The sequence below is a fragment of the Passer montanus genome, unplaced genomic scaffold (genome assembly GCF_014805655.1).
Source record: "Passer montanus isolate IOZ18808 unplaced genomic scaffold, ASM1480565v1 scaffold52, whole genome shotgun sequence".
Taxonomy (NCBI): domain Eukaryota; kingdom Metazoa; phylum Chordata; class Aves; order Passeriformes; family Passeridae; genus Passer; species Passer montanus.
In genome coordinates this window covers 402,904-428,940 of record NW_024370152.1, presented here as the reverse complement: position 1 = coordinate 428,940, position 26,037 = coordinate 402,904, and the positions used below count along the sequence as shown (strand labels likewise).

The window sequence follows — 26,037 nt, the reverse complement described above, 5'->3', positions numbered from 1 at the left end:
AATTAAAAAATTCTGCATCACACCCAGGCACTCTTCATGAGCTACTGGCAGGTGCTCTGACTGGAGGGCTGCAGTCCCTCACAGCCTGCATGATCAGGCCTCTTACTGCCTTATTCTTCCATACATCCGTGTTGGTGTTGTTCCCAACTGTGCATCTCCTACAGCAGCCCCACAGGCCCTAGTTCCCTGCAGCCCTCACTTTAAAACCTCTTAACATGATGGCAGTCGCCACTGAAGCTGTGAGATCATCCAGCAGTTTTAACTAGCTACTTCAGATGTGTATATACGGAGTATTAAGTATCTAAACTGACAAGAAGATACTGTCCCACCTCAACGATATGGTTCCTCTTTGGCAAGAATTTCTTCACAGAAAGGCTGATTAGACATTGGAACGGGCTGCCATCGCAATGGAGTCACCGTCCCGGGCGGTGTTTAAGGAAAGACTGGATGCGGCACTCAGTGCCATGGTCTGGTTGACAGGGAGCTGTTGGGTCCTAAGTTGGACTCGATGACCCCAGAGGTCTTTTCCAACCTAACAGGTTCTGTGTCTCTGTGCTGGCAGCCCTGCATGCGGCCCTGCGGGCGCTGCCCGGGCCCGGGGGGCCGTGTCCGGCGGGGCGCGGCTGGGGCAGCGCCCTGCTCGGCGCTCACTTCCTGCCAGGGCGGGGCCTGCTGCCGGCGGATGCGAGCCGTGCGGCGCCGCCGCCGCGGTCCTGGCGCAGGGCAAGGTGACTGCGGGGCGGCCGCGNGGGGCGGGGGCGGCAGCGCGGCCGTGCCGGGGGGCGGCGCGGGCCGGGGCGCGTCCCCGCGAAACGCCGGGATAGTGAGCCCCGGAGATGCGGGCGCGGGTCCCCGAGAAAAGCGGGGATCCAGAGCCCCCGCAGGGGAAAGGTGCGCTCGGGGACACTGTCCAGAGGAGCAGAGAGAGCGGCGGGCCGCAGGCGTGGCTTGTCGCGGGATGTGCGGAAGCGGGGGAGTACCGGGGCAGACGTGTAACAAGTGAATGGCCTGGAGTGCCAGGGCGGGTTTGGGCTGGGTATCAGAAAAAGGCGCTTCACCAGAGGGTGGCTGGGACGGGTCCCTAGGGTCACAGCACCAGTCTGACAGGGTTCATGAAGCGTTTGGACAGTGCTCTAGGGCACATGGATGCTTGAGGTGTCCTGTGCAGAAATAAGAGTTGGATTCAGTGATCTTTGTGGTTCCCTTCCAGTTCAGCATGGGCGTAGTCATATTCTGTGGTTCTTGGTGTATCAATGTTTGGAGAAGCACAGGGATTGATTCTTTGTACCAGGAAGGGGCCTGGTGAAGACATCAGCCACATTAATGGGGGGAATGGTGGGGAGCATTTCTTGCCCTGAAACATGGGCAGGGAGATGGATGCTTTTCAACCCTCACAGAGGCGTTTAAGGTGTCGTTGGTGTTTGGTCGCCTGCACTGGGCTCTAGGAAGAGGCCTTGGGTGTGTGCACACACAGGCGATGTAGAACCGATGGCTCAGCGGATGGGTGGAGAAGCGTGATGGGAATACCCATCCTGATACAGGGTGTGGGAAGAGTTCAGGCAGAATAACATGTATGCCACGCAGCAAAGCAGCTGGGAAGATGAAATTGCCCTCAACACACGGGCTTACACAGAGTGGAGAAACAGGGTCTTTGATTTTATAACCCAGTGTTTCAGAGGTGTGAATGTAGAGTATAGAGTATACAGGTGGTGTCATTTGTTTGTGAAACAGTGATCAAGGGGTGCCTCATGCTCTGGGGACTCCTAAGAGAAACAGTAGCTGTATGGCTGCTGTAAAGTCTGGCCCAGAATTTCCCAGTCTTAAAAAGTCCTTGAATCTGTAATAATCTAAAAGCTTTAGGATGGGATATGGAAGAGTGATAGACCAAAGCACATGGAGATTATGTATTTCAGATAGTCCTTCATGGAAGACTGTTTTATTTGTTCTCCCTTCTGCTAAAGATTGCTAGTCCCTGCAAGGTGGAAGAGATAGACCTTGGAACAGGAAGATCCCCCAGCTAGAGAGTTCTGTGTAGATCAAACTCAGTATATCATCACACACCTAGAAACTAAGAGACAAATGTTAGTGATTTGTTATTTCAGATAATTCTGGTGAACAGTCCTGAAAAGAGATGACTTGCCTGCAAAAGCTGATGATAAAGTCTAAAACCACAGAGGTTAACAAAATTTTGTAGCTAGGGTGTCACAGCTCTGCTTGAAGGAATTTGCTGTTAATGGCTGAAGGGACTTGGCCATTCCTTTTTGACAATGGATACTGTCTGAAAATACAGAATTATTTTTGCATTTAGGCTCAGAAAAGTTTGGAGTCAGGATAGAATAATGTCTGTTATTAAATTATGATGTAGCAATACATCAGATGTTTCTTTAGGAAACATCCAAGTTATCCTAGAAAACAATAAACCAATTTAATTAGTGGCAAATTTCCACATGCAGTTGATAATTATATTACATTGTTACCTATCTTATGTTAGGGTAAATATTTTGGTCCTTCATATAAGCAGGTGTTTAAAATTGACAGCAATAGAAAACCTGTCTGCACCAAGGCCAGTATGTAGCTCATTTGGCATCTTTTTAAACTACTGTGTTACAGAGTTTTAAGGCAGTATTGGAAATAATTCTGCTTTGAAATGTAATGTTAACAGAAGTTGAAATGGAGAAATACCAGGAATTGCCTTTGATTCTAGTAGATTCAGACAGATCTACGTCTAAAATTATTTCAAGGGACCATCATTACAGCCAAATACTAACTGTAATTAAATGTGATCTGCATGGCTGGAAAGATGTGTGGGCCAGTGATTCAGTTCTGTAGTTATGGTGAAAAAAGAGCTTTTATTTTTTCTCAACTTACAGACCTTCTGTTTTAGGAGATGGTATGTTCTGTGTCTGGATGGAAGGAATTAGAAGGAAGGAAGGAATTAGATGGAAGGAATTAGAATTTTAGACAATGGTTGAAGAAAAAAGGAGGACAGAAAAATATTCTGCTTCTTAAAAGACTGCTTTGCATAAATGAAAAAAACTGCTTTGTCAGAGGGGTCATGGTGGTCCTAGCTCAGACAGGTAACTTGGAGTTAGCAGACTTCAGTTAAGTTTGCTTTATCACTTCCTTGTTTTGCAGTTTTTTACTTTAGCTTCTTGTTTTATGTAATATAGAATATGTATGCAGCGGTGGCCAACTTGAAGAGTTTTGTGAGAGGTTTGCATCTGGTTGTACTAATATTGTTCATGCAGTTTCAAAGGCAAGCTGATAGGTGTGTCAGAAGTTGCATTCGATCTTGATCACCATTTTATTTGACTTAGTGGCTGGTTTTACATAAATAATGACAGGATGTCCTGCTGAGAACCACCTCCAAAGAGAGGTTGTTTAGAAATGAGGAAAAACAGTGGGGTCTGTTAGGTCTGAGCCTGGCTGGTGTCACTGCCAGTGATTGTCAGTCATGATTTTTACTGATAATTTTCACTGATAGTTTTGCAGAGCTGTAATGGATTGCAGGTGGACTAGAGATACCACTTTACCTTTGACAACTTGGCATAGATGCCTGTCACCCTAATGTTGCTATTACACCAAAGCATTGTTTTGTCACGATGAAACCTAAACTAATGTCTTAAAAATTGGGAAATCTTGAAAGGTTGATGAATTTTGTAAGTTTCATAAGAGTGATGTCACAGTAGCCTTTCTTTTAGAACTTTACGGAAAAAATTCGGAAGCAGTCTAAAAGGAGCATGGAATTGCTCCTGTTAATATTATCATGTACTGTCATGCTTTTCTAGCTGGCAAAATCAGTAGAGAGATTGATACTACTTTGAGTCAAGGATAAGCAAGCCTTGTTATTAATCCAGGTAAAGTTCCATCTGTAGAGTGGAGCAAAAATCTGACATAACATTAGATTTATACCAAAAGGATGGTACTTACTTAAACTCTTGCTAACATCTTAGTAATTTCTGTTTGGGAGGAGAGGAAATTTGGGTTATTTTGATGTTTTGTATTATTGATTTTCTTAATGTACTTTGGCCTACAAAAGGGTATGTACGGCTTTAGAAATAAATGTTTAACTTGCTTTACCTCACCAAAATGTGTTTAATGGAGATACATAAACTATCTTAGTCAAAAACTTTTTGTTTACAGAATCTGTCAGTGGATGCATCTGAGCAATTTGTTCCATTCTTTTATTTGGAATATGAGATTTTCTTTCTTTCATTTACCAAGGCAGAATAGTTTTTCTACTTATACAGAAATTTCCATCAGAACAGGAAAAGTAATTTTAGTATTTAATTACAGTTGAACTTCATAATACTTAAATATTGTTTATACAGAATTTTTATATATTATTTGTAGAAATAGAAGTATTAATGCAGTTTTAACTGGAAAAAAGAAATTTCTAGGCTGAATTTTGGGAACAGAACTGTTCTGTTCTGTTCTGTTAGGTACTAGGTGTCCATTATAAATGGAGTAGTCACTGTGTGTCCACCATTGGGGCTGTGCTTGTGTGTACTGTTCATGAAGCAATTACCATTAGATGTAAGTAAATTATTATTATTAATGACATATTTCTTGTTTTCTCTTTTATGTCAGGAGGTGTACTTCAAGAATCTTTCAAAACAGAAACAAAAGGAAGTCATGGAGAAGAATGGAAACAACCACAAACTTCGTGTTTGTGTTGCTACTTGCAACCGTGCTGATTATTCAAAATTAGCTCCCATTATGTTTGGTATTAAGGCAGAACCACAGTTTTTTGAGCTTGATGTCGTAGTGCTTGGTTCCCACCTGATTGATGATTATGGGTAAGGTGAATTTTTATCTACCAGTGTGTTTCTGAAGTGTTAGCAATCTTAGTATGAACACTAGATAAAATGAACTCTTGGCATCATCAGTCAACATCAACACAACAAATGTGGCATCAACACAACAAAGTTTTACTTATTTTTTCCAGAATTTTATTTTGCAGCTCCTTATGAGATTGCATATTTCATGCAATCATTTTTTTCAGCCAGTCTTGGAATTCTAGAAAGTTTTGTGCAAATGCTGTAATTGAGACACCAAAAAGGATCACAGACTGTATGAAGTGAGAAACTCATGTCCTGCATTTTTCCCTGAAACCTGGTGATTGTCAACTGTGCTACAGTTTTTTTAGTTTCATAGAGAAAATAGCCTCCTCAGTCATTTTAAATTGCAGCTCTTCTGTTTTACAGTTATTGGAGAAAGTACTTAGATATTGCATATCCCAGGAGAACACTGTTAGTTATAACTTCTGGTATTGTGGAGGCAGGAAAGTATGGCCATATATTTCTGACAAAATGAATGACAAAATGAATAACAAAATGATAGAAATATGGTTATCTGGGTGATATATATAGGTAGGTGGGGGAGAATAGAATCCCTGTCCATAGCTCTCCTTAAGTAAGCAGTCACATCACCCACTCAGGAGGATGAGATGTCTTGGTCCAAATCCCTTCCCTTGGAAGGACTTCCCACATCCCACGTGGATATTCTCTTGGTTGTTGGGGAAAAGATAGAAGAAACAGCATGGATAGCCTTTCTGGGATTGCAGTTGATTTTCCTCAGCTGCATTTACCAGATTGGACCCAGTAAGTCCAGTAAGTAAGAAATAGATATGAAATGCATATTCTGGGAAACAAAATCAGACTTCAGCTTAGGTCTGCAGTGTATTGGCATTGTCAGACTTCCAGAAATGTATAAGTGTATCTTCAAGTAGAGGTACTTTTTGGACTTTGCAATGAGAAATATTGTAATTTTATAAGCCAGGACAGGAGGAAGTTGTATCATTTCAAACTACTAAGACAGGGTGTTCCACTGCTGACTGTTCTCTTTCTGCACATTATACAGCGCTCTGTTCCTTGCTTTGTACTGGATGTTTTCATCCAGTAACATGGCAAGGTGAATTCAACATCACAAAACTAACCTGATTCAAAACAAAACCAGACTAAAAAAAAAAACCAAAAAAAACCAACAAACTAAAAATACAAACTAGTTGAACTTCTTGACAGGTTAGTATGTTGAATTGCTCCCTGTCTGATTGGAGAAATAAAGTTATGCCATTTCATTTGCTAAAAATGACAAACATGGTCCTGATTTCTCCATAGCACATACCCTTGGCTGTCTGCAAGACTTGTGCAAAGTAATACAAAATACTACTTTTCCAGTTCCAAGGTGTTTAACACTTGTTTCTGTATTGTGATTTATTTGTAATGCACAAAGCAAACCATAGAGATTTTGATCTGGCAAATGTTTTTGCTGTTAGTTACTTCGTGTTAAGTATTCTAAAACCCTGGTACTCCTTGGGGTTTTTTCAGGGCCTAGCCCTGCATCCCTTAATCTGGGTCATCCTAGGAAATGAGTGGGTCCTTGGAACATATATGTTCTACTGATATGAACGAGGTAATCAACAGTAACAGAAGTCAGATGACAGTGATCCTGCGAAGTGACTGTTAGTGAAATGCTTGGAGGATCATAAAAGAAACAAAACCACCAGAAATGCACAGTCTTGTTTGTCCCCTAGGTTTTCACCTTTCAAAATGCAAAGAATACAGAAACAAAGAGGAAGCAGGTTTTCTTAGAGGAATGTACACAATCAGGAAGGTGGTAGGTCTGTGAAGGATATTTGTAAATGGAGTTGGAAATGTAATGAAGTTTATGCTATATAAATGTGAGCCCCTTTACTCAATAAAATAAACAAGATTTGCCTTAAAAAATACAGAATCTGAAATAATACATGCAACCTGCAGGATGTTTTCTTTAAACATGCAGGCCTCAGCTTTGCATCATATGTGTTGTATTTATGGAGATGTCCACAGAAAAGTCAATAAACATACCCTTTCTGACAGGAAATCAAGCAACGTCTATTCTCTGAAAGTCTCAGTGGACGCATGAACAAAGGGTTTGCTTTCTGAGGATTTCCTCAGTATGTTCACCACAGTTCCTCCTTAAAGGTGTCTAGAGAAACTGGATGTTCGGAATATTAGGGAGGATCTTCATATGGATGAGAATATTCTGTTAAAATCTTAAAAGCTACTTTCCTCAATGAAGAAGATGTGGAAAGCAGGTCTTTTTTTAACCCTGGTACAGCTGTTGTAATTTGTTTTTATTTTGTGAAGCAGTATTGCTGAAAAATCAAGTTGTATTTCCTCTAATAACCCTTTTTCTCTGACCTTCAGTAATACTTACCGTATGATTGAACAAGACGACTTTGATATTCATACAAGATTACACACCATCGTGAGAGGGGAGGATGAGGCAGCTATGGTGGAGTCGGTGGGCCTTGCATTAGTCAAGTTACCCGATGTCCTCAACCGCCTGAAACCTGACATAATGATAGTTCATGGGGACAGGTTCGATGCTTTGGCCCTGGCCACGTCTGCAGCCCTGATGAACATTCGGATTCTTCACATTGAAGGTGGGGAAGTCAGCGGGACCATCGATGACTCCATCAGACATGCCATAACCAAACTGGCCCATTACCACGTGTGCTGCACGAGGAGTGCAGAGCAGCACTTGATAGCCATGTGTGAAGACCACGACCGCATCCTCTTAGCAGGCTGTCCCTCATATGACAAGCTTCTCTCTGCCAAAAACAAGGACTACATGAGTATTATTAGAATGTGGCTAGGTAAGCGGGCCACTTCTTATGTTTTTCTCACATGCCTTTCAACACTAGAAGAGCTTAGTAAGCAGGCTATCAGTCAAAAAGTAATATATATTTTTAATACTACCTTTCTTTCTACACTTGCTTTCATTCTGTATTCTGCCACGTACAATTGAAAAGCTACAAATCTATTTACTGAACACTTACGGACCTTCTGCCAAGTCAAAAAATAACTCTTAAATGGGTAATTTCTCTGAGCTGAAACAGGCAACATGCACCAAAGGCTTTTGGTGTTTAATACTCACTGACTTAGAAATAATTCCTCTAAACAGTGGAGTTTTATGTTTGCTTTATTATCTTTGACAAAGCAGTGTCCTGTATGGCTGCCATTTGTAGAAGCTGGAGTCTTTTTCAGTCAGTATGTTTTGCAGATAAATGTTTATCAAGTGTACTAAGACAAGTATGACTAACTGTTTTAAAGCAGTGGAAAGGAAGTCTGTGCTTGAGAATGGGCGACTGACAGAAAATCAGAGCAGCTTCAGGAGTTATTCCAGATTTATAGTGGTGTGAGAACAGTCTCTTGATGCTGGTATAGTCTTGGAAAGCTTCAGAAGTAAGCTTGCAAGTTAAGTTTTTAGCCATTTAGGTAGTGGTCTCTAAAGTTAGGAGATGTGCTTAGAGAGGCAAATAACAAGCTAGGCTACCCTGTAAGTCCCTTGATTTTTATTCTAGTATTGATCCCTATGTGTTAGATATAACTCATTCAGTGCCTTGAATTTTCAGGGTTTCACATCTGTAATTCCAAAAGTATGTCCTTCCTTCCTATTGCTATTCTACACCAATAAAAAAACTTTTCTTGCCCTCTGTTTGGACAGGTGAAGATGTCAAAACCAGAGATTATATAGTTGCTCTGCAGCATCCTGTAACCACAGATATTAAACATTCCATAAAGATGTTTGAGCTGACACTAGATGCACTCATATCCTTCAACAAGAGAACGCTTGTTCTGTTCCCGAATGTGGATGCAGGTGAGTAGAATACCTTCATGACAAAGTGGCACATAACAGATTGTCTTCAAAAGAGTGCTTTTATCCCAGGTCGTCCAGCCAGATAGAAATAGCTGGATTGTATCAGCCTCGTGGGTGCATCTGCAGCAGGAGCTCTGTGTTCGCATTACTGGAGCATGTTTCAGTTTTTCAGTGTGGGAAGGAAAATGAGAAACCATGTGACATAGGAGCAATATTAGTGCCTCTTAAATTAGCTTAAAACTACAAAGATACTTTTGCAGTGAATTCTTGTATCAAACTTCGGCATATGTGCTGAGCTAAATGCTTTACAGTGTAGGGATAAAAAGAGAGCAGAAACGTCTTCAGAGCTGGAATTAACTCAGTGAATGGCTGTCTACTATATTCTTTGTGCCTGGACTTTGATTTTAAAAGTAGAGCTTAAATAATTTATTCTACTTTGGTTTTCTGTAGGAAGCAAAGAAATGGTTCGTGTGATGAGGAAGAAGGGCATTGAACACCATCCCAATTTTCGGGCAGTAAAGCATGTGCCATTTGACCAGTTCATTCAGCTAGTTGCTCACGCTGGTTGTATGATTGGTAACAGCAGTTGTGGTGTCAGAGAGGTGGGAGCGTTTGGCACACCTGTCATCAACCTGGGGACACGTCAGACGGGAAGAGAAACAGGTACATCTTTGCTTAACTAGTGTTTTGTAATGCAGGACAGAGATGTATCAGAGATGTCATTGTTGCTTTAGTGAAAGCAAGGGGAGGCACAGAACTGATGAAGAGTGATGTCAATCTGATGGGCATCTTGCCCTCATAGAGGAAATAAAAACTTTTTTTTTTTCATTTCTAAAGCAGCTCATACTCTAATGCAAGTTGAGCATCTGGTCTGTCCTATTATGTTGCATCTGACCTGTCCTATTATGTTAATTTTTGTTGTCTAGGTGAAAATGTTCTTCATGTTCGTGATGCTGACACACAGGATAAGATTCTTCATGCTCTACAGCTGCAGTTTGGGAAGCAATATCCATGGTGAGTACACTCATCTTAATTCATTGAGGGGGATGTTAAAGCAGTAGAGTAAAAGGCATTTAGTCCTAAGGTGTTTCATCATATTTGATTGGAGTGCTTTTAATGCACTGATCTGAGGTTACAAATGATTTTTCATTTCAGAACCATAATGTGATGTCTGGTATGCAGTAGTATTTATAGCACAAAATGTTACTTTGTTCCAATACAAATAGTCATTTAACATCCAACAGAAAGTCAAGAAGACAAAATTCATATTAACCTAGACAATGTGATTAAGAGAGCGCGTTCTTTAGGGGCAGCTTGGGGGAGAACATCCTGTCTGCCTACTAAGGACGCTTTTTTGTGTGGGTACAAATGATACTAAGAGCCAAAAAAGTGGCCAGGATCAAGGAAGACTATAAAGCTCTGGTGAGGCACATGAAAAACATCTCTGCCCAAGTCATCTCCTCATGTGTCCTCCCTGTTAGAGAAATCAGGACAGCCTGAGGCAGACAAATTTTGCAGATCAATGTCTGGGTTTGTGGCTGGTGCTATCAAGAAGTTTTTGGCTTTTATATAACAGTGAGTTAGGTTTTTGTGATTTTTCCCATGTGTGTTACAGGGGAATGGGATCCCCTGACTAAAAAGGGCAGAGAGTCTTTGGCAGCAGGCTGGTGAGATGGACTTTAAACCGAAGGGAGGTTAGGACTTTAAACTAGGAGTCAGGGTGCAAATGGCAACAATTGTGCCATTTCTTCCTCTTGGGGAGCAGGTGATAGCAACCACTACAGAGTCAGGTGTTCTTTGGTTGCAGCTCAGATTGAAGATCTGTCTTGACTTGAGGCAATTTAAAGAGATGGGCACTCTGAAATGAGTAACCACCCCCTTGATTCCAACCACAATAAGGAGCAACACACAAGTAGATGCAAGTGAAAAAATAAGTTTATTAGTGAACAGGATGCCAACAGGCAGTGGTGGGTGGGGGGGACCATAACAGATACCAAGCTGCTAAATCTCACAACCCCACGGGAACAAGAGAGACCAATTATTTCCAAAATGCTGGAAATAATTGTTCCTGAAGTGATGTCTGCCAGAGGCAACTTTATGGCTGAAGAACAAAGGGAAGGTGCCATCTCAACCTTCTCTTCCAAGATGGTGCCTCCCATGTGACCACACGTTTGCAGGAACAAAGAGGCAAAATGGTGAGAATGCCCACTGGGAAGGCAGGAGTCTGCAGAGCAGTTCTGGATGCAGATGGAAACTTGCTGGTTCAAGTGGCTGCTGCCACTTCCTCCTGCTGTCCGTGGACTCTGCCAGTGCTGCTGCTGTGCTCTGGACCATGGTTCTGGGATGGGCTGGTGGGGAAGGAGCAGTCCATCTACACTCGCACAGGGTGCCCAACCCCAGGAACTCACTGGCTTTTTTGCCACCAACAGACATTGCAAAGTTCACTTTGAAATTGTTTCTAGCTGCAAAATGCAGCTTTTAGAATGGCAAACCCAAGGCTGCGACAAAAGGGAGAGGCTCTAGTCCCACAGAAGACTCCAGTCTTCTCTCATAAGTGGCGCAGACTGAGGCAGGGCCAGCCCCTCCCTGCAGCAGCAGGAGGGCACATACGGACTTTGCCCCGACACAGCTCAGAAACACCAACTGGAGTCCCTCTGAGGCAAGGGAGAAGGGGAGGAAATGAAAAAAGAACCCAAAAAGAGAAGGGAAAGAAAACTTCTGCCAAAACAAAGATGAAACAGCTCTCAAAGCAAACACTATGTAGCAAAAGGCAGGAAACTACCTGGGCAAGGTGATTTTAAAAATGGCTGTGGTCACCACCCACCTGCCACACACACACAAGGTGTGTGAAGAGACAGTAATGATTTTTTGGCACAGATAGCTATGGAATACAGTGATATTATAGATGACTCCAAGACAGGATCATAGGGCAAAATACATCCAGGGTTTTTATGACTATGGTGTTCATAACTCTCACAGCCCTTCAAGCAACCTGGTAGTTTGATGTTCTGTGAAGTGCCTGTATACCAATGCACTCAGCAAGTGTTATAAACAAGGTAATCTAATAAAGTAGAAATCTATGTGAGGTTGCAGAGCCATGATCTCATAGGAATTATGGCAACATACCTGGCATGGATGGCTGTAAATGTTGTCATGGATGGCTGTAAATGTTGTCATGGATGGCTATATCTAGAGAGGACAGGTCAGAGAAGCAAGGTGGAGTTTTTCTTCATGTGAGAGCAATTGAGGCTCTACTCAGGGACAGATGAACAAGTTGAGAGTTTATGGATGAGAATTAAGCAACAAGCTAATATGGGTGACACTGCTGTGGGTATTTACCGGAGGCCACCTGATGAAGAGGGGGAAGTTGATTAGGTTTTATTTGGTCAGCTGAAATAGCGTTGCAGGCCCTAGTTCTCCTGGGAGATTTGTATCTGATATTTGTTAAGAGTGACAACACAACTTGGAACACAGTTCAGGAAGTTCTTGTAGATCAGTGAAGTTAATTTAGATGCAGTGGTGGAGGAGCCAGTGAGGAAAGGTGTGTTCTGGACCTTTTACTAACAAACCAAGAGGCAGTGGTTGAAGATGTGGAGGCTGGGGACAGCACTGACTGCAGTGACCATTAGAAACTCAGAATCCTGCACTGGGGAAGCAAAATAGCAAGCAGGATTAGAACCCTAAACTTGCACAGAGCTAACTTTGACCTCTTCAAGGGCCTATTTGGAGGAATCTGGTGGGTTAGGACTCCAGAGGAGGAGGGTGTTCAAAGAGCTGGCCAGTATTCAAGCATTTACTTCCTCTGACCTCAAAACCAGTGCATCCCTATGATCCAGAAGTCAGGCAAAGAGGACTCGATCCCAAAACAGATGAGATTCTAGTAAAATTGAAACAGAAGAAAGAAGTCTATGGGATGTGAAAAAAGGGACAGGCCATGTGGGAGGAACATTGTCAGAATATGCAGGGATGTGAGAAGGAAGGCCAAAGGCCACTTGGAACTCAGTCTGACTAGGGGTATAAAGGACAACAAGAAGGATTTCTACAAATTCGTCAGCAGCAACAGGAAGAATAGGGTAGATGTGTGGCTGCTGCTGAATCAGATGGGTGTCTGGGTGTTGGAAGACACTGAGAAAGCAGAATTACTGAATGCCTTCTTTGCTTCAGTCTTCATTGTTCAGAACAGCCCTCAGGAATCCCAGACCTCATGTAAGAGGAAAAGGTTGGAGAATGGAAGACTTGTTTGTAGAGGGTTGGGTTAGAGATGAGCTAGGCAGATTAAACATCCATAAATCTACAGGCCTGATGGGATGCACCCATGTACACTGAAGGAGCTAGCAGATGTTGCTAAGCCAGTCTCCATTATCTTTGAAAAAGCACAGAGTGGGAGAGATGCCTAATAACTGGGGGAAAGCCAGTGATACTCCCACCTTCCAAAAGTGTAACAGAGAAGGGCTGGTGGGAGATGTGGTGGTTGGGGGCCATTTGGGATACAGTGATCATGAAATAATAGAATTCTCAATAATTGTTGAAACAAGGAGGGACACCAACAAAACTGGACTTCCAGAGGGCAGACTTTGGCCTATTCAAGAAGGTGATTCAGAAGGATCCTTAGGAAGCTGCCCTTAAAAAAAAAGGGGGTCCAGGAAGGATAGACATACTTCAAGAAAGTAATCTTGAAGGCACCGGAGCAGGCTGTCCCTATGTGCCAAAAGACAAGCTGTTGTAGAAGATGACTGGCCTGGATGAAAAAAGAACTTCTGAAGGAACTAAGGGAAAAGAAGATTATGACCTTTGGAAAAAGGGGCCGGTAATTCAGGAAATATTTAAGGATATGGCTAGGTCATGTAGGAAAAAAAAAATAGGGAGGAAAAAGCCCAATTAAAGCTTTATCTGGCCATTTCTGTGAAGAATAATAAAAAATATTTTTATAAATACATTATTAGCAAAAGGAGAGGCAAGGATCTCTATTCTTTATAATATAGGGAACGAAATTTAGTAACTAAAGATGATGAAAAGGTAGATATACTTAACACCTTCTTTGTCTCAATTTTCAACAGAAAGGTTGTCCTCAGGACAGCTGTCCTCCTGGGCTTGTAGATGGGGACAGGGAGCAGAATGTCCTTCCCTGTTATCCAGGAGGAGGCAGTCAGAGACCTGCTGAGACACTTAGATGCTCACAAGTCTATGGGCCCAGATGGGCCATCCCAGGGAAATGAGGGAGCTGGCAGATGAGCTTGTGAAGCCACTCTCCATCATTTTCCAGCAGTCCTGGCTCACTGGTGAGGTTCCAGATGACTGGAAGCTGGCCAATGTGACACCCATCCACAAAAAGGGCAGGAAGGAAGATACAGGACACTACAGATCTGTCAGCCTGACCTCAGTGCCTGGCAGGATTATGGCACAGACCATCTTGAGTGTGGTCACATGGCACCTACAGGATGGCCCAGGGCTCAGACACAGCCAGCATGGATTTAGGAGGGAAGGTCCTGCCTGACCAACCTGATCTCCTTTTATAAGCAGGTGACCCGCCTGGTGGATGAGGGGAAGGCTGTGGTTTGTCTACCTGACCTTCAGCAAAGCCTTTGACACTGTCTCCCACAGCACTCTCCTGGAAAAGCTGGCAGCCTATGGCTTGGACAGGAGAACTCTTTGCTGGGTTAGAAACTGGCTGGATGGCCAGGCCCAGAGAGTGGAGGTGAATGGTGTCACATCCAGCTGGGGGCTGGTCACCAGTGGTGTCCCTCAGGGATCTGTGCTGGGTCCAGTCCTGTTTAATATCTTCACTGAGGATCTGGATGCAGGGATCAAGTCCACCATCAGTAAGTTTGCAGATGACACCAAGCTGGGAGCGAGTATTGATCTCTTAGAGGGTAGGAGGGCTCTGCAGAGGGACCTGCATAGGCTGGATAGATGGGCCAAGTCCTACAATATGAGGTTGAATAAGTCCAAGTCCCAGGTCCTAGACTTGAGTCACAACAACCCCCTGCAGCACCTCAGGCTGGGGCAGAGTGGCTGGACAGTGCCCAGGCAGAAAGGGACCTGGGGGTGCTGGTGAACAGGTGATGGAAGATGAGCCATCAGGGTGCCCAGGGGGCCAAGAAGGCCAATGGCATCCCGGCCTGGATCAGGAATAGTGTGACCAGCAGGAGCAGGGAGGTCATCCTTAGACAGATGCAGTGCCGCCTCTCCCCCATCGCTACGTCTAGGCGGGATTCTGACTCGGAGGCGTTCAGTCATAAGCCCACAATTCTTCCCCTGTACTCAGCACTGGTTAAGCCTCTCCTTGAGTGCTGTGTCCAATTCCTCAGTTTAGTAAGGACGTTGAGATGCCTGAATTCATGCAGAGAAGAGCAACAGGGCTGGTGAAGGGCCTGGAATACAGATCCTATGAGGAATGGCTGAGGGAGCTGGGGTTGTTTAGCCTGGAAAAAAGGAGGCTCAAGGAGACCTTATCACTCTTTACAAATCCCTGACAAGCGGCTGTAACCAGATGGAAGTTTAGATATTAGAAAGAATTCTTCACAGAAAGAGTGGTTTGGCATTGGAATGGGTTACCCAGGGAGGTGGTTGAGTTGCTGTCCCTGGAGGTGTTTAAAAAAGAGACTTGATGAGGCACTCAGTGCCATGGTTTAGCTGATAATGTTAGGTAACAGGTTGGATTCAATTATGTCAAAGGTCTTTTCCAGCCTAGTTTATTCTGTTACTCTGTTATTTGGGATCTGGAGCATCTCTCAAGAGAAGAGAGAGAATGTGAAAGTCTGCCCTGTCTAGACAAGACAAGACACAACTGAGGGGTGGGATCTCTTCAATACATAAAAATATCTCCAAGGTGGGTGCCCAGAGGATGGTGCCAGACTCTTCTCAGTGGTTCCCAGCAACAGGACAAGGAGTAATGGGCATAAACCAAAACACAAGTTACATCTCCACTTGAAGAAGAGCTTTACACTGAGGGTGGCAGACCACACACAAAGACTGCCCAGGTATGATGGGGAGTCTCCCTCCCTGGAGACATTAAAATCCCACCTGGATGAGTTCCTGTGTCACCTGCTCAACGTGACCTGCCTTGGGGAGGATGTTGGCCTAGATGATCTCAAGGGTTCACTTCCAACTCAAGCTATTTTATGCTTCTGTGACACAATTCTCGATAGCTGATTAGACCTCATGATGCATTGAGTCCTGAGTGCAAGCTTCCAGGGAAGCTGCAGAATTCTGGCAAGGTGCTTTTCCTTATTTGTCAGCCCTAATGAGTATTTACTCTCATTCCTTTAACACGTAGGTTCTTCCAAAGTTTTATAGATCCTTGTTCAACTAAGGACAGGGATAAAAAGAGTACTTCTTAAGAATCTAAACTGAACAATAAAACTGAATTATTTAATACCAAGTATCTGATGCCATGTATGATATTTTAGAAACAGACATGTTGAAAACTGACATGAATGTACATTTTATTATTACATAGTTGGCATCTGTGAGATAAGTACATCTTATTTGATTTGTAGCACATACATAAACTGTCCATATTTTTATTTCTGCTTCATGGTGTGGGTCCCTTTATTAAACTTAATTTTACAAGGGTTTTGGTATAATTAGTTTCCAGTTTTCTATATTCCAGTTTCATATTCCAAAATGGAGCTAATGCCAGACTTCAAAGATTTGTGTGTGTTCTTTAAACTACTGTCACTATGTACCATGTCTCATGACAGTCTGTCATAGTGCGAGCTGCAGTACTGGCAGAGTAGCCAGATCATAATATTGTAGTGACACTGTTACACTCTTCTGTCATACAAAGAACTTCATCAATTCCAGTGTTATTTCCAATTGCATGAATTCTTTTTTATATTATAGCTCAAAAATATATGGAGATGGTAATGCTGTTCCAAGGATTTTGAAGTTCCTTAAATCTATTGACCTCAAAGAACCATTGCAAAAGAAATTCTGTTTTCCTCCTGTCAAAGATAATATCTCTCAAGATATTGACCATATTCTAGAGACACAGAGTGCTCTGGCAGTGGATCTAGGCGGAACAAATCTCCGAGTAGCAATCGTCAGTATGAAGGTAAATATTCTGTTGTGCTTCTAGATATTCTGCAAAGTTCACTGGGCTTTGTGGATATGGGCTTGTGACGCCAAAGAGCTCCAAAACAAAGCAGTCTATTGACTTTTGTTGAGGGACAAAGAAGATTTCTCACCTTCTTTCTTGCCTCTCATACAGTCCTGATACAACTTGCTTACTGCTTTGCTCTTGTAAGACTGATGTTAAACTAGCAATGCCCATTTGGTGGTGCAAGGTTTTAGATGCTTCTTTGTGAGTTGACTACAGACTCTGAAGAATAGAACAGCTTTCATATGTGTTGGTTCTCCTCAAAAGGTGACTTGGTTCAACCTGCAAGTTTTTGTATGTCAAGCAAAATGTGGAGGGCTCCACTAGTGGACTTTTTGCTTCCTCACTGCCTTACACTTCCATGTAATTGACACACAAGACCATTCTGAGCAACAACCAGCATCTAGCAAATCAATTTACTGGACTCTACAGCATTTCAAAGATGTGAATAAAATTCATGATGAGAAGTCTTTCGCCTTTGTCCTCAATAGTATTGGACAATTACGCCTACAGTTACACTCCTCTAGATAACTGATCTAGTTATCTGCAGTTGTATTTGCAGATAACTAGATCAGTTCAATAACAGTTGCCCAGAAAGCAGAATAAGATGCCTGAAGCATGAAGGGTTATGTAAAGTGACCTGATATGGTCCAGAATTTTCACATTCATTTAAGAAATGTCTGACAGATATTCAAGGTCTTAAAGACAGCTTTTAAAAGTGTAATATTTTTAGAAGCAAAATTGACACCACATTTTTCCTATGAGTCAACACAGACTGGAAAAAAAGAATGTAAAAAATTCTGCCCACTTTACAGAGCTTAAAGTGACATTTGAGAAAATCAAAACGCTAGCAAATCAGAGTGAAACAATCAGACTTTCATAATAAAATTTACACAACAGATGAAAGCATTTAATAGCCAGTGGCAGAATATGAGATGTAATTTTATTTTCACAAAAAAAGGAGATATAAAAATTCCTTTTAGAAGCCCTTATGTCTTCTGATAATATTTGCTTCAGCCTTGTCTTCCAAAACAAGTTCTCTGATGCGCCCTCAAAACTAAAAGTGAAGAAGAAACTAAGCATCCAAAATCCACAAACTCTACCACTCATGTGATACTGAGATGGTGGGACCCAGTACTCAAAGCCATTATCAATTTGGAATTTTCCAAGTTCTTTGGCAACATTGCCCATAGACTGTTTTGTTACTCCTCTTTGCTGAGTTGCATTAATTCAGTGCAGTTCACTGAGATACATGGTATGGGGGATTTAATATTACACAGGATACCTTTAGCAGTCTCCTGGCTCAATCCCGCAATGTAAACATTGAATTAAGATCAGTTCCTTAGCACACATAGATTCCAAGCAGGCGTCATGAATACTTTCATTATAGAGCATTACTAGGGTTGAAATCATCTTCATGGCCCCTCCCTACCCCTCTCCAAAGTATTTACAAGGGCACATAATGACAGGAAAAGAGGGAATGCATTCAGCCTGAAAGAGGGTGGATTTAGTTAGATATTAGGAAGAAATTCTTTACTGTGAGGGTGGGGAGGCACTAGAACAGGTTGTCTAGAGGAGTCTGGGATGCTACATCCCTCGAAGTGTTCAAGGCCATGTTGGATTGAGCTCTGAGCAACATGGTTTGGTTCAGTGTCCATTCCCATGGTAGGGAGTTGGAACTGCATCATCTTTGAGGTCCCTTTGAACCCAGACAATTCTATGATGTATGACACTTGATGGTACTCCAGAGATATTGCAAGTGACTCAGAAGTGTAATTGCTTAGAAGATATTTCTGAAAGTACAGTCAATTTTACCTTGAAATTTCTAGCATTTCTGTCTGTCTGATTCTGCTTTTTTTTTTTCTGAAATGGCATTGTCTTAGACACCACAGAAACCTTTCATGCAGTCAGATTGGAAAGATTTTATTTATTTTTAAAGCACTGTGGGTTTTCTGTCATTTTTAGCATTTGTTACTCTATTTTTTTAACACTTCAGTGTTGGGCCTAAGTACATTGCTGTATCATGGTTTATGCCTAACGACAGTTCCAGCAGCTCTGGTGATGCTTCCTCACATGAGCTATGTGTTCCTTAAAATGTGTATTTAATTTCAGATGGGAGGTTGATTACAGAAGCACAATGCAATGCCTAATCTTACTAACTTATCCCCAAGAGCTGTCAAGAATGCTGCCCGCACGCCCAAAAATGAAAGTATTGCATCTGAATGGGTTTTTTTTAAGAGATGAGTTATGGCTCTCTACTTTCAAATTGACCTGTAATTTATGTGGAAGAGAAATTTCACCATGACATGCATTTCTCTGGGCATGTTTTGTTGTTTTTAATTTCTAGGGTGAAATAGTTAAGAAGTATACCCAGCTCAACCCTAAAACCTATGAAGACAGACTAGCATTAATTCTAAAGATGTGTGTAGAGGCTGCATCAGAGGCAGTAAATGTAAACTGCAGAATTTTGGGAGTAGGTAAGTTAACAAATACTTTTTACATCTGTGTTTTTCAACATGAAATTAAATCACTACTCATTAACTTAAATGCCTCTGTAAAATGGATCTCATGTACTTTAAGTTCTTATATATACTTAACAAACAAATGTTTCTAAATGGCTGAAAATGAGGAGCTGACTATAAAGACTGAAGTTTCTACAGTTTGTAACAACCATTAAACAATCTGTTAAGTTATGGTAAACTATATCTAAAATGTGGTTTTGTAGTAATCTGGATTTTGAAGCTCTCTGCTGTCTTGGCCTTGTGAATTAGATGCTCAGTGTTTATCAAAACAGCTCTTTGCTGTCTGTAAGCCTTTCTTTAGGGCTAGGATCAGCTCTGCAGCAGAATTTTCAGATACACCAAGGCAAACTAAAAAGGTCAGAATGTTAGGAGTAAATTTGTAGTTAACAGAGACAACAGCAGCTCTTCTGCCGACTTCTAGTTCACTTGCAGTACATTTCTGTGTTAAACTGTGCTTATATCAGACAGGACTTGTTCAGTTTAATGGTGACCAGGAAATTTGGCCTTAAATATCAGTTATTTATGAAGATGTTGATTGATGTGTCCTGGATTTTTAAGAAGGATATAGAATATTCATTTTAGCTGAGAAATGTTCCTAAAGAAAAGTAGTTTGTTCCAGATGAAAACTTACCTGAATCACTCACTACAAAGAAAAGTTAACTTGAACATGTATTCTTTAAAAACAACGTTAAGTACACAAAGCCATAAGGAGTAAATGTTAGCCCTTCAAATCTTTCTTACACTTTTAATGTTCAATTCAGCTGCTTGTTTTGGAGCTTTTATGGCTGCTTTCCATTACAGCATTAACCCTGGAGCCATCTTCATATGTGACTCAGTTATATAAGCTCTGTACAAGAAAATGTTCAAACTTTATCGTCTAGAGCTAAATATCTCCATTACAGAGACTTGTTTTTCAGTGGTCCTGAGAGACTCCACCACCTGTGGAAGCTGCTTCAGCTAGGGAAAACTAGGAACAGAGCCTATTACTGGCCTGTTCTGTTCAGTAGGCAAATCTCTGGACACAGTTTTGATCTTTCACAAAAACATTGTGTTTTTAAGGAAAAATCACTACTCTAGGTCTAGTAATTATTTTTAGTCATTCTAAGTCTTGAGAGTTACAGCAGACTTGTGGACACTAATAGTGTTCCAGGGTTTGAATAATTTATTTTTGCTGTTATGTCTTTTGTTCACCACTAACAAGAAACAGAGCTCTTCACTGATTTGCTGCTATGTTGCCTGAAGTAGGAACATTAACTCTCTGACTAACACTAACCACTACCCATCTAGTTACTCATAAGACACTTGGTGCATTGTGATTAGAGGTGTGGCATGAACTTTTACTTTGAGGGTGACTGAAACTGACTGAGCACTGAAACACGCTGCCTGGAGAGGTTGTGGAGTTGTCTTCTCTGGAGATATGCAGAACCCACACAGACAGAATCCTGTGCCACCTGCTGTAGGTGAACCTGCCTTAGGAGGAAGTTGGACTAAAGAATCTCCAGCAGTCCCTTTCAACTAGAACCGTTCAATGATTTTGTGATCTTTACATGTCAAAAGTTGAACTGCCAGTAATACTTCAAAAATGCTTACTTTCATGCTCTGTTTCAAAGCGTAGTATTAGGGGAAAAAACCTTGTCAATAGAGAAAGAAAAATAGATTTTTACTTAAAGTCTTTTACACAGATTTAGTTTTCCTTTTTCTTTCCTCTGTTTCTGGGACGCAGGTATTTCCACAGGTGGACGGGTAAACCCTCGAGAAGGAATTGTGCTTCACTCTACAAAACTCATTCAGGAGTGGAGCTCTGTGGATCTCAGAACGCCTATATCTGATGCATTGCACCTGCCAGTCTGGGTGGACAATGATGGAAACTGTGCTGCTCTAGCAGAGAGGAAATTTGGTCATGGAAAAGGAATAGAAAATTTTGTAACACTGATTACTGGTACAGGTGGGTATGTTGTAGTTCAATGACACCCAAAGTCCAGCACCATCACTTAGAGGCTCAGGTGTTCTACAGGCCTAAGCATTACCACTGTGCCTGGAAAACCAAAAACTATTCTGCTATACTATTTGTTTGGTTGAGGGTGCTTTTTAATTTATTCAGGCAAATAAAACCACTTCCATAGTTTAGACTTTTTGATGAAAGAAGTTCTTCTGGTACTGCTGCACAGGCAAGTAAGGAAAATCTGAGGAACTTCAACTGGAATAATTTTGCATTTTGCAGCTTTATAGCTTAATTCTCTTTCAACTTTAGAAATACAGAATATGTATCTAGAAGATAAGCAACTGAATATAAGAAAGTATGCTTAAGTCTCAAATGCAAATGTGGAGTAACTTTTCTCTTTGTTAAGAGAAAAGTATATATATTTGAAAAGAATATATATTTGTTAAGTATATAATTCTTTACATGGTGGCAGTAAGAACTAGCTGATGAATCTACACCCAGTTTGGGAAGGGCGGCTTGTACATTTATATGTCCTGGCCCTTTAACACACCAATTTAACTGTCTAAATAGCTTCAGAACTTCTCTTCTGAATTGCAGAATTTTAAGGCCACTTGGATAGTTTTCTGCATAAAGAGCATAACTGACAAGCTTAAAAGATCTGTCATAGTTCACTACCATCCATAGGTTTAAAAAAAAATAAAAGCATTATATACCATTTTGATCCATACATGAATAGGAGGCAGTTATGAGCTTGTGTAATAGGTGTGTCAAATCACTGAATCAAATTACTTTATCTAGTCTGTATCAAAGTAAGCAAGTATCAGTGTCTTGTAGAACTGGGGCCTTTAAAAATTGTTGGGGAGCAGGGGGTGTTTGTCTTTTTTTTAAACAAATGAAGTCTTCATATCTTTGCAGGAATTGGAGGTGGAATTGTTCATCAACATGAATTGATCCATGGCAGTTCTTTTTGTGCTGCTGAGCTTGGGCACATTGTCGTGTCCTTGGATGGACCAGAGTGCCTGTGTGGCAGCCAAGGATGTATAGAAGCATATGCCTCGGGAATAGCGTTACAGAGAGAAGCCAAGAAACTGCATGATGGTATCTATTTACTCTGGGTTTGAAAACACAGTTACTAAACTGCAGTATAGGAAGACATTTTAAAAGAAGGTATTAATAAAAAATTAATCTGCCTTCTTTTTCTAAGAGGAGACAAGTATAGGTACACAGGCAGCCTACATAATACAGATATTTTTCAGTAGCAAGGAACATTTGGAACCACTGGTCTCAGAACTCCTAGAAGCACACAGTAGAGCTGGTCTTTTCTTTTTAAGCTTGCTGTAAACTAATCTGACAGGCATTCTGTGACATTTGGTTTCTTAGTTATTGTCTTTCAGCAAAAGCTTCTAAGTCTTAAATAAATTTGAGAATATTTATATTTTATTTATTTTTGGGTCCAACAAGACTAGTGAATTACCACACTAACTTTGAGTTTGATTCCCTACTTCTGCAAGTACTATCCTGAATAATATGGATATGATTATTTCAGTTAAACTCAGGGTTGAACAGATTTTTCAGGATTCAGTATACAAGTAAAAGAGATGGAAAGATTTTAAGTGCCTGATTTTTCACCCTCTGACTTGCCACATTATCATGTTTTCCTCTCGGCTTTCTCTCATTTTCAGATGATCTGCTTTTAGTCGAAGGAATGTCAATGAAGGAGGAGGAGATTGTTAGTGCTGCACACCTTATTCAAGCAGCTAAACTTGGGAACACAAAAGCAGAGAGCATTCTCAGAACAGGTGAGAACATAGCCTAGAGGGTGAAACACTTCCATGATTGTATTTTAGGGGATACAGAAATGGTAGTGCACAGTAGCACTAAAAGCAGCCTGTACATGTTGAGGCCCTCTCAATATAGAAATGGCAAATGGTAATTAGATTTTGAATATAAATGTTGGAGAAAATGTCAGCAGAAGTGTTAAAAGTATCTGTTCCAGTAAAAAAAACAAAAAATTAAAAGGCTCTGCAAAGATTGAAAATGCTGGGACTTTTCATTGTAGGCAAGTGAATGGCTGGTCTGAGGTAGGAAAGGCAGTTTATGTTATGTGCTACTTTACATGGTGGATTTTACTGATTTTCTAGTTTTAAGCACAGTCCTCCCTCATACATAGTGGTTAACACTAAGGTGGTAGAGAGATGCTTTCCTATTTTCTTCTTGCTTACAAGCATGCCTAATGCCTTGTTTTGTCTTTTCACATCCATAATGTTGAATAATGCAATATTGTGCAAAAAAAAATTTGCCTTTTCTTTTTTACTTTTGAAAGAAAATTTAATAGCAGACACATATTACCTGATAACATAAAACTCTGTGGAACAAAACACTTTACTGACTTTCCAGCTTTACTTGCTGTTAACAGAACTGTTTCAACTACTGATGCCAGAACTGCTCTGAGTATTCTACTCAATTTCTTTTTACTTCATCTTTCAGCTGGGACCGCATTGGGCCTTGGCGTTGTGAACATTCTACACACCGTGAACCCGTCTCTTGTGATCCTTTCTGGAGTTCTAGCTAACCACTATGTTAATGCTGTCAAAGATGTGATAAATCGACAGGCACTGTCTTCTGTTAAAACAGTGGATGTGGTGGTTTCAAATCTAGCAGATCCTGCTCTTCTTGGAGCTGCTAGCCTGGTACTGGATTATACTACCCGTAGAATATACTAAAAAATTACAGAAGAATTACAGAATTGGACTATTCAAATTCCTAATGGGTGGAGGGAATACTTTGCCCCAAACTTTTCTCTGATGAGAGCAGCTAATGAATCAAAGTAGTGTTCTGAGTAGTTAGTGACTACTTTAGCATTTCCTAATTGAGGTATTATCTTTTTGTATTTTTCCTAAATTTCAGCTGACTTCACTGGAAGTAATGTGCAATTCTGGTTTTTTAAGCACCTCTTGTTGTTAAGCCTATACATTACTTTTGAGTGTGGCTGAATTATTTATGAGCATCTCTTGCTGTATGGGGATAATGTGTATGGTGTGTAAAATTATTATAACTCTTTGGGGATCCATATCTCATTTCCCACTTATGTGAAATGAGACGTTTACCAGCTTTTGTTTCCAGGATTCCACCCACAAAGTAAATGTGATGTAATCACCAGTAGGAGGTAGTCATTTCAGTGGGTGGAAACAAGGGCCTCTAGAATTAAAAAAAGGCGACACTTAAAATTCCTTTTCATGAAGGACTTGGTAGAGGCTACCAAGTTTGTTTATTAGATCATCTCTAAAGGCCAGAGTCCTATTTTAGAAGCTTTGCATATGAAGGAAAAAAATTACCATTTAATGAGCTTACAGCCTGCCGAGGAGTCCAGACAAACTGATAAGTAGTTGCAGTGATGCAGTGAGCATCTTTGTCTTCTGGCGATGGCCAGTAGTAAATTGTTTGAATTTTAATCTTGAGGGATTTCTCAAGAGACTTAATCTACTACTTTCAGTGAGGGGGGGTTGCTTATTCTTTGGTAGCCAGTTAGCTGAAATTCAGCCACAGCTGATCATAGAGAATCTACCTTTCATTGCAGAATGACACAGTGCATGCCCTCAGCCATTCGGGTGGCTGCAGGTGCACTGTTCTTGTCCTGCTTTCACCATCTTTCCTGCTTTCGGGATGGAAAGTCAAATCTGACCCTTATCCTTGCCTTCAGAGCATTCAGAGGCCTAGGAGAAAAGTATGGCAAGTACCAGTGAGGGTTTGCCCAAGTAAACTGTGGTTTGTATTTCTTTAATGAGTCCTTGATAGACAGTGCTGTCTTTATCCAGCTGCTTTTTTAGCATATTTTCAAGATGCTGGAGAATTTGAAAAATGAACCCATCTATCAGCTAATCCAGAAAGATAGCTCTGGAGGAACAGTCACAAGACTTTCCTGTCCTTAATTTAATGACCTATTTTGACATCTAACTCAACCACTGATACTCTCAGAAGTCCAGTAATGTGTTAGTACAGGGGCTATTTCCACACTTGAACTTCTCCTCCAATCAAAATGAAACAATCTTCTGCAATCATCTGCTATACAATGAACTTGGACTGAATAGTTCACTCGCTAATTCTGGGATATAATCTATACAGATTGTCTTTATTTCACCCTGTCTTCCACAAGGAATGCTTACTGGTAACTCACATATTCAGAGCAGATTTCAGAAACACTGCCAGATCTCCCTCCCGATGTCTCCAGAAACAATCATGCAGCCTCTATACCATTGGCAAATAACTGGTTCTTAACTGTTTGCCATGTTATACTAGGCTTTATGTAATCAAGGAGTTTTAGTTCCTTTTCCTACAAGTCTTGGTTTACTTGATGATTTCCATTACCTTAATTACCAGGGCATTAGCTCTATGAGCAGGTCAAGGAGAAACTGGCATTTCTCTGCAGTGACAGTAGCTCAGATCAGGAGTATTGAGGTTCTAACAGTGAGGAGGTCTGTCATTTGATCTTTCCATCCTCTGCTATCACAAGGAATGCCTGGCTGGAATGCCTGGCAAAAGATGGGACCAGGCTTTTGCTTTCCAGACCCTCTGAAGCTCTCTATTTCTCGTATCTCAGACTCAACATGTTTTTTCCTAGCAGCTGAAGGGAGAGTGCAGGCACAGAAAAAACACAATAGACTAAAACACAGTTGAAAAGTTTTACACCTTTAACATCATGTTAAGAAAACAATTCTTCAAATGCTTTTGAAAATGCTTTTTTTCTGTCAACTGGTCAAGAACTTGCTGTATATGTACAAGCAGGTTATAAAATCAGAAAGAATAAAAAATCATGTTTAATAGCGTAA

General features: G+C 41.2%; 1 protein-coding gene across 3 annotated transcripts; it reads left to right on the top strand.

Annotated features, from left to right (window-relative positions):
* Positions 1-675: 675 nt before the first annotated feature.
* Positions 676-26,037, top strand: GNE (glucosamine (UDP-N-acetyl)-2-epimerase/N-acetylmannosamine kinase). Of its 3 annotated transcripts, none has more exons than XM_039724147.1 (12): positions 676-728; positions 4,591-4,799; positions 7,191-7,642; positions 8,494-8,646; positions 9,097-9,309; positions 9,573-9,660; positions 16,492-16,702; positions 19,095-19,224; positions 20,993-21,214; positions 22,127-22,309; positions 22,894-23,010; positions 23,699-23,934. In XM_039724147.1, the coding sequence occupies exons 2-12, from the start codon at positions 4,636-4,638 to the stop codon at positions 23,932-23,934; spliced, it is 2,169 nt and encodes a 722-aa protein (XP_039580081.1). In that variant the 5' UTR covers positions 676-728; positions 4,591-4,635. The 3 variants fall into 3 exon arrangements, with proteins under 3 accessions (XP_039580081.1, XP_039580082.1, XP_039580079.1); XM_039724148.1 differs by lacking the exon at positions 676-728 and adding an exon at positions 740-891; XM_039724145.1 differs by lacking the exon at positions 676-728 and having other exon boundaries at positions 23,699-26,037.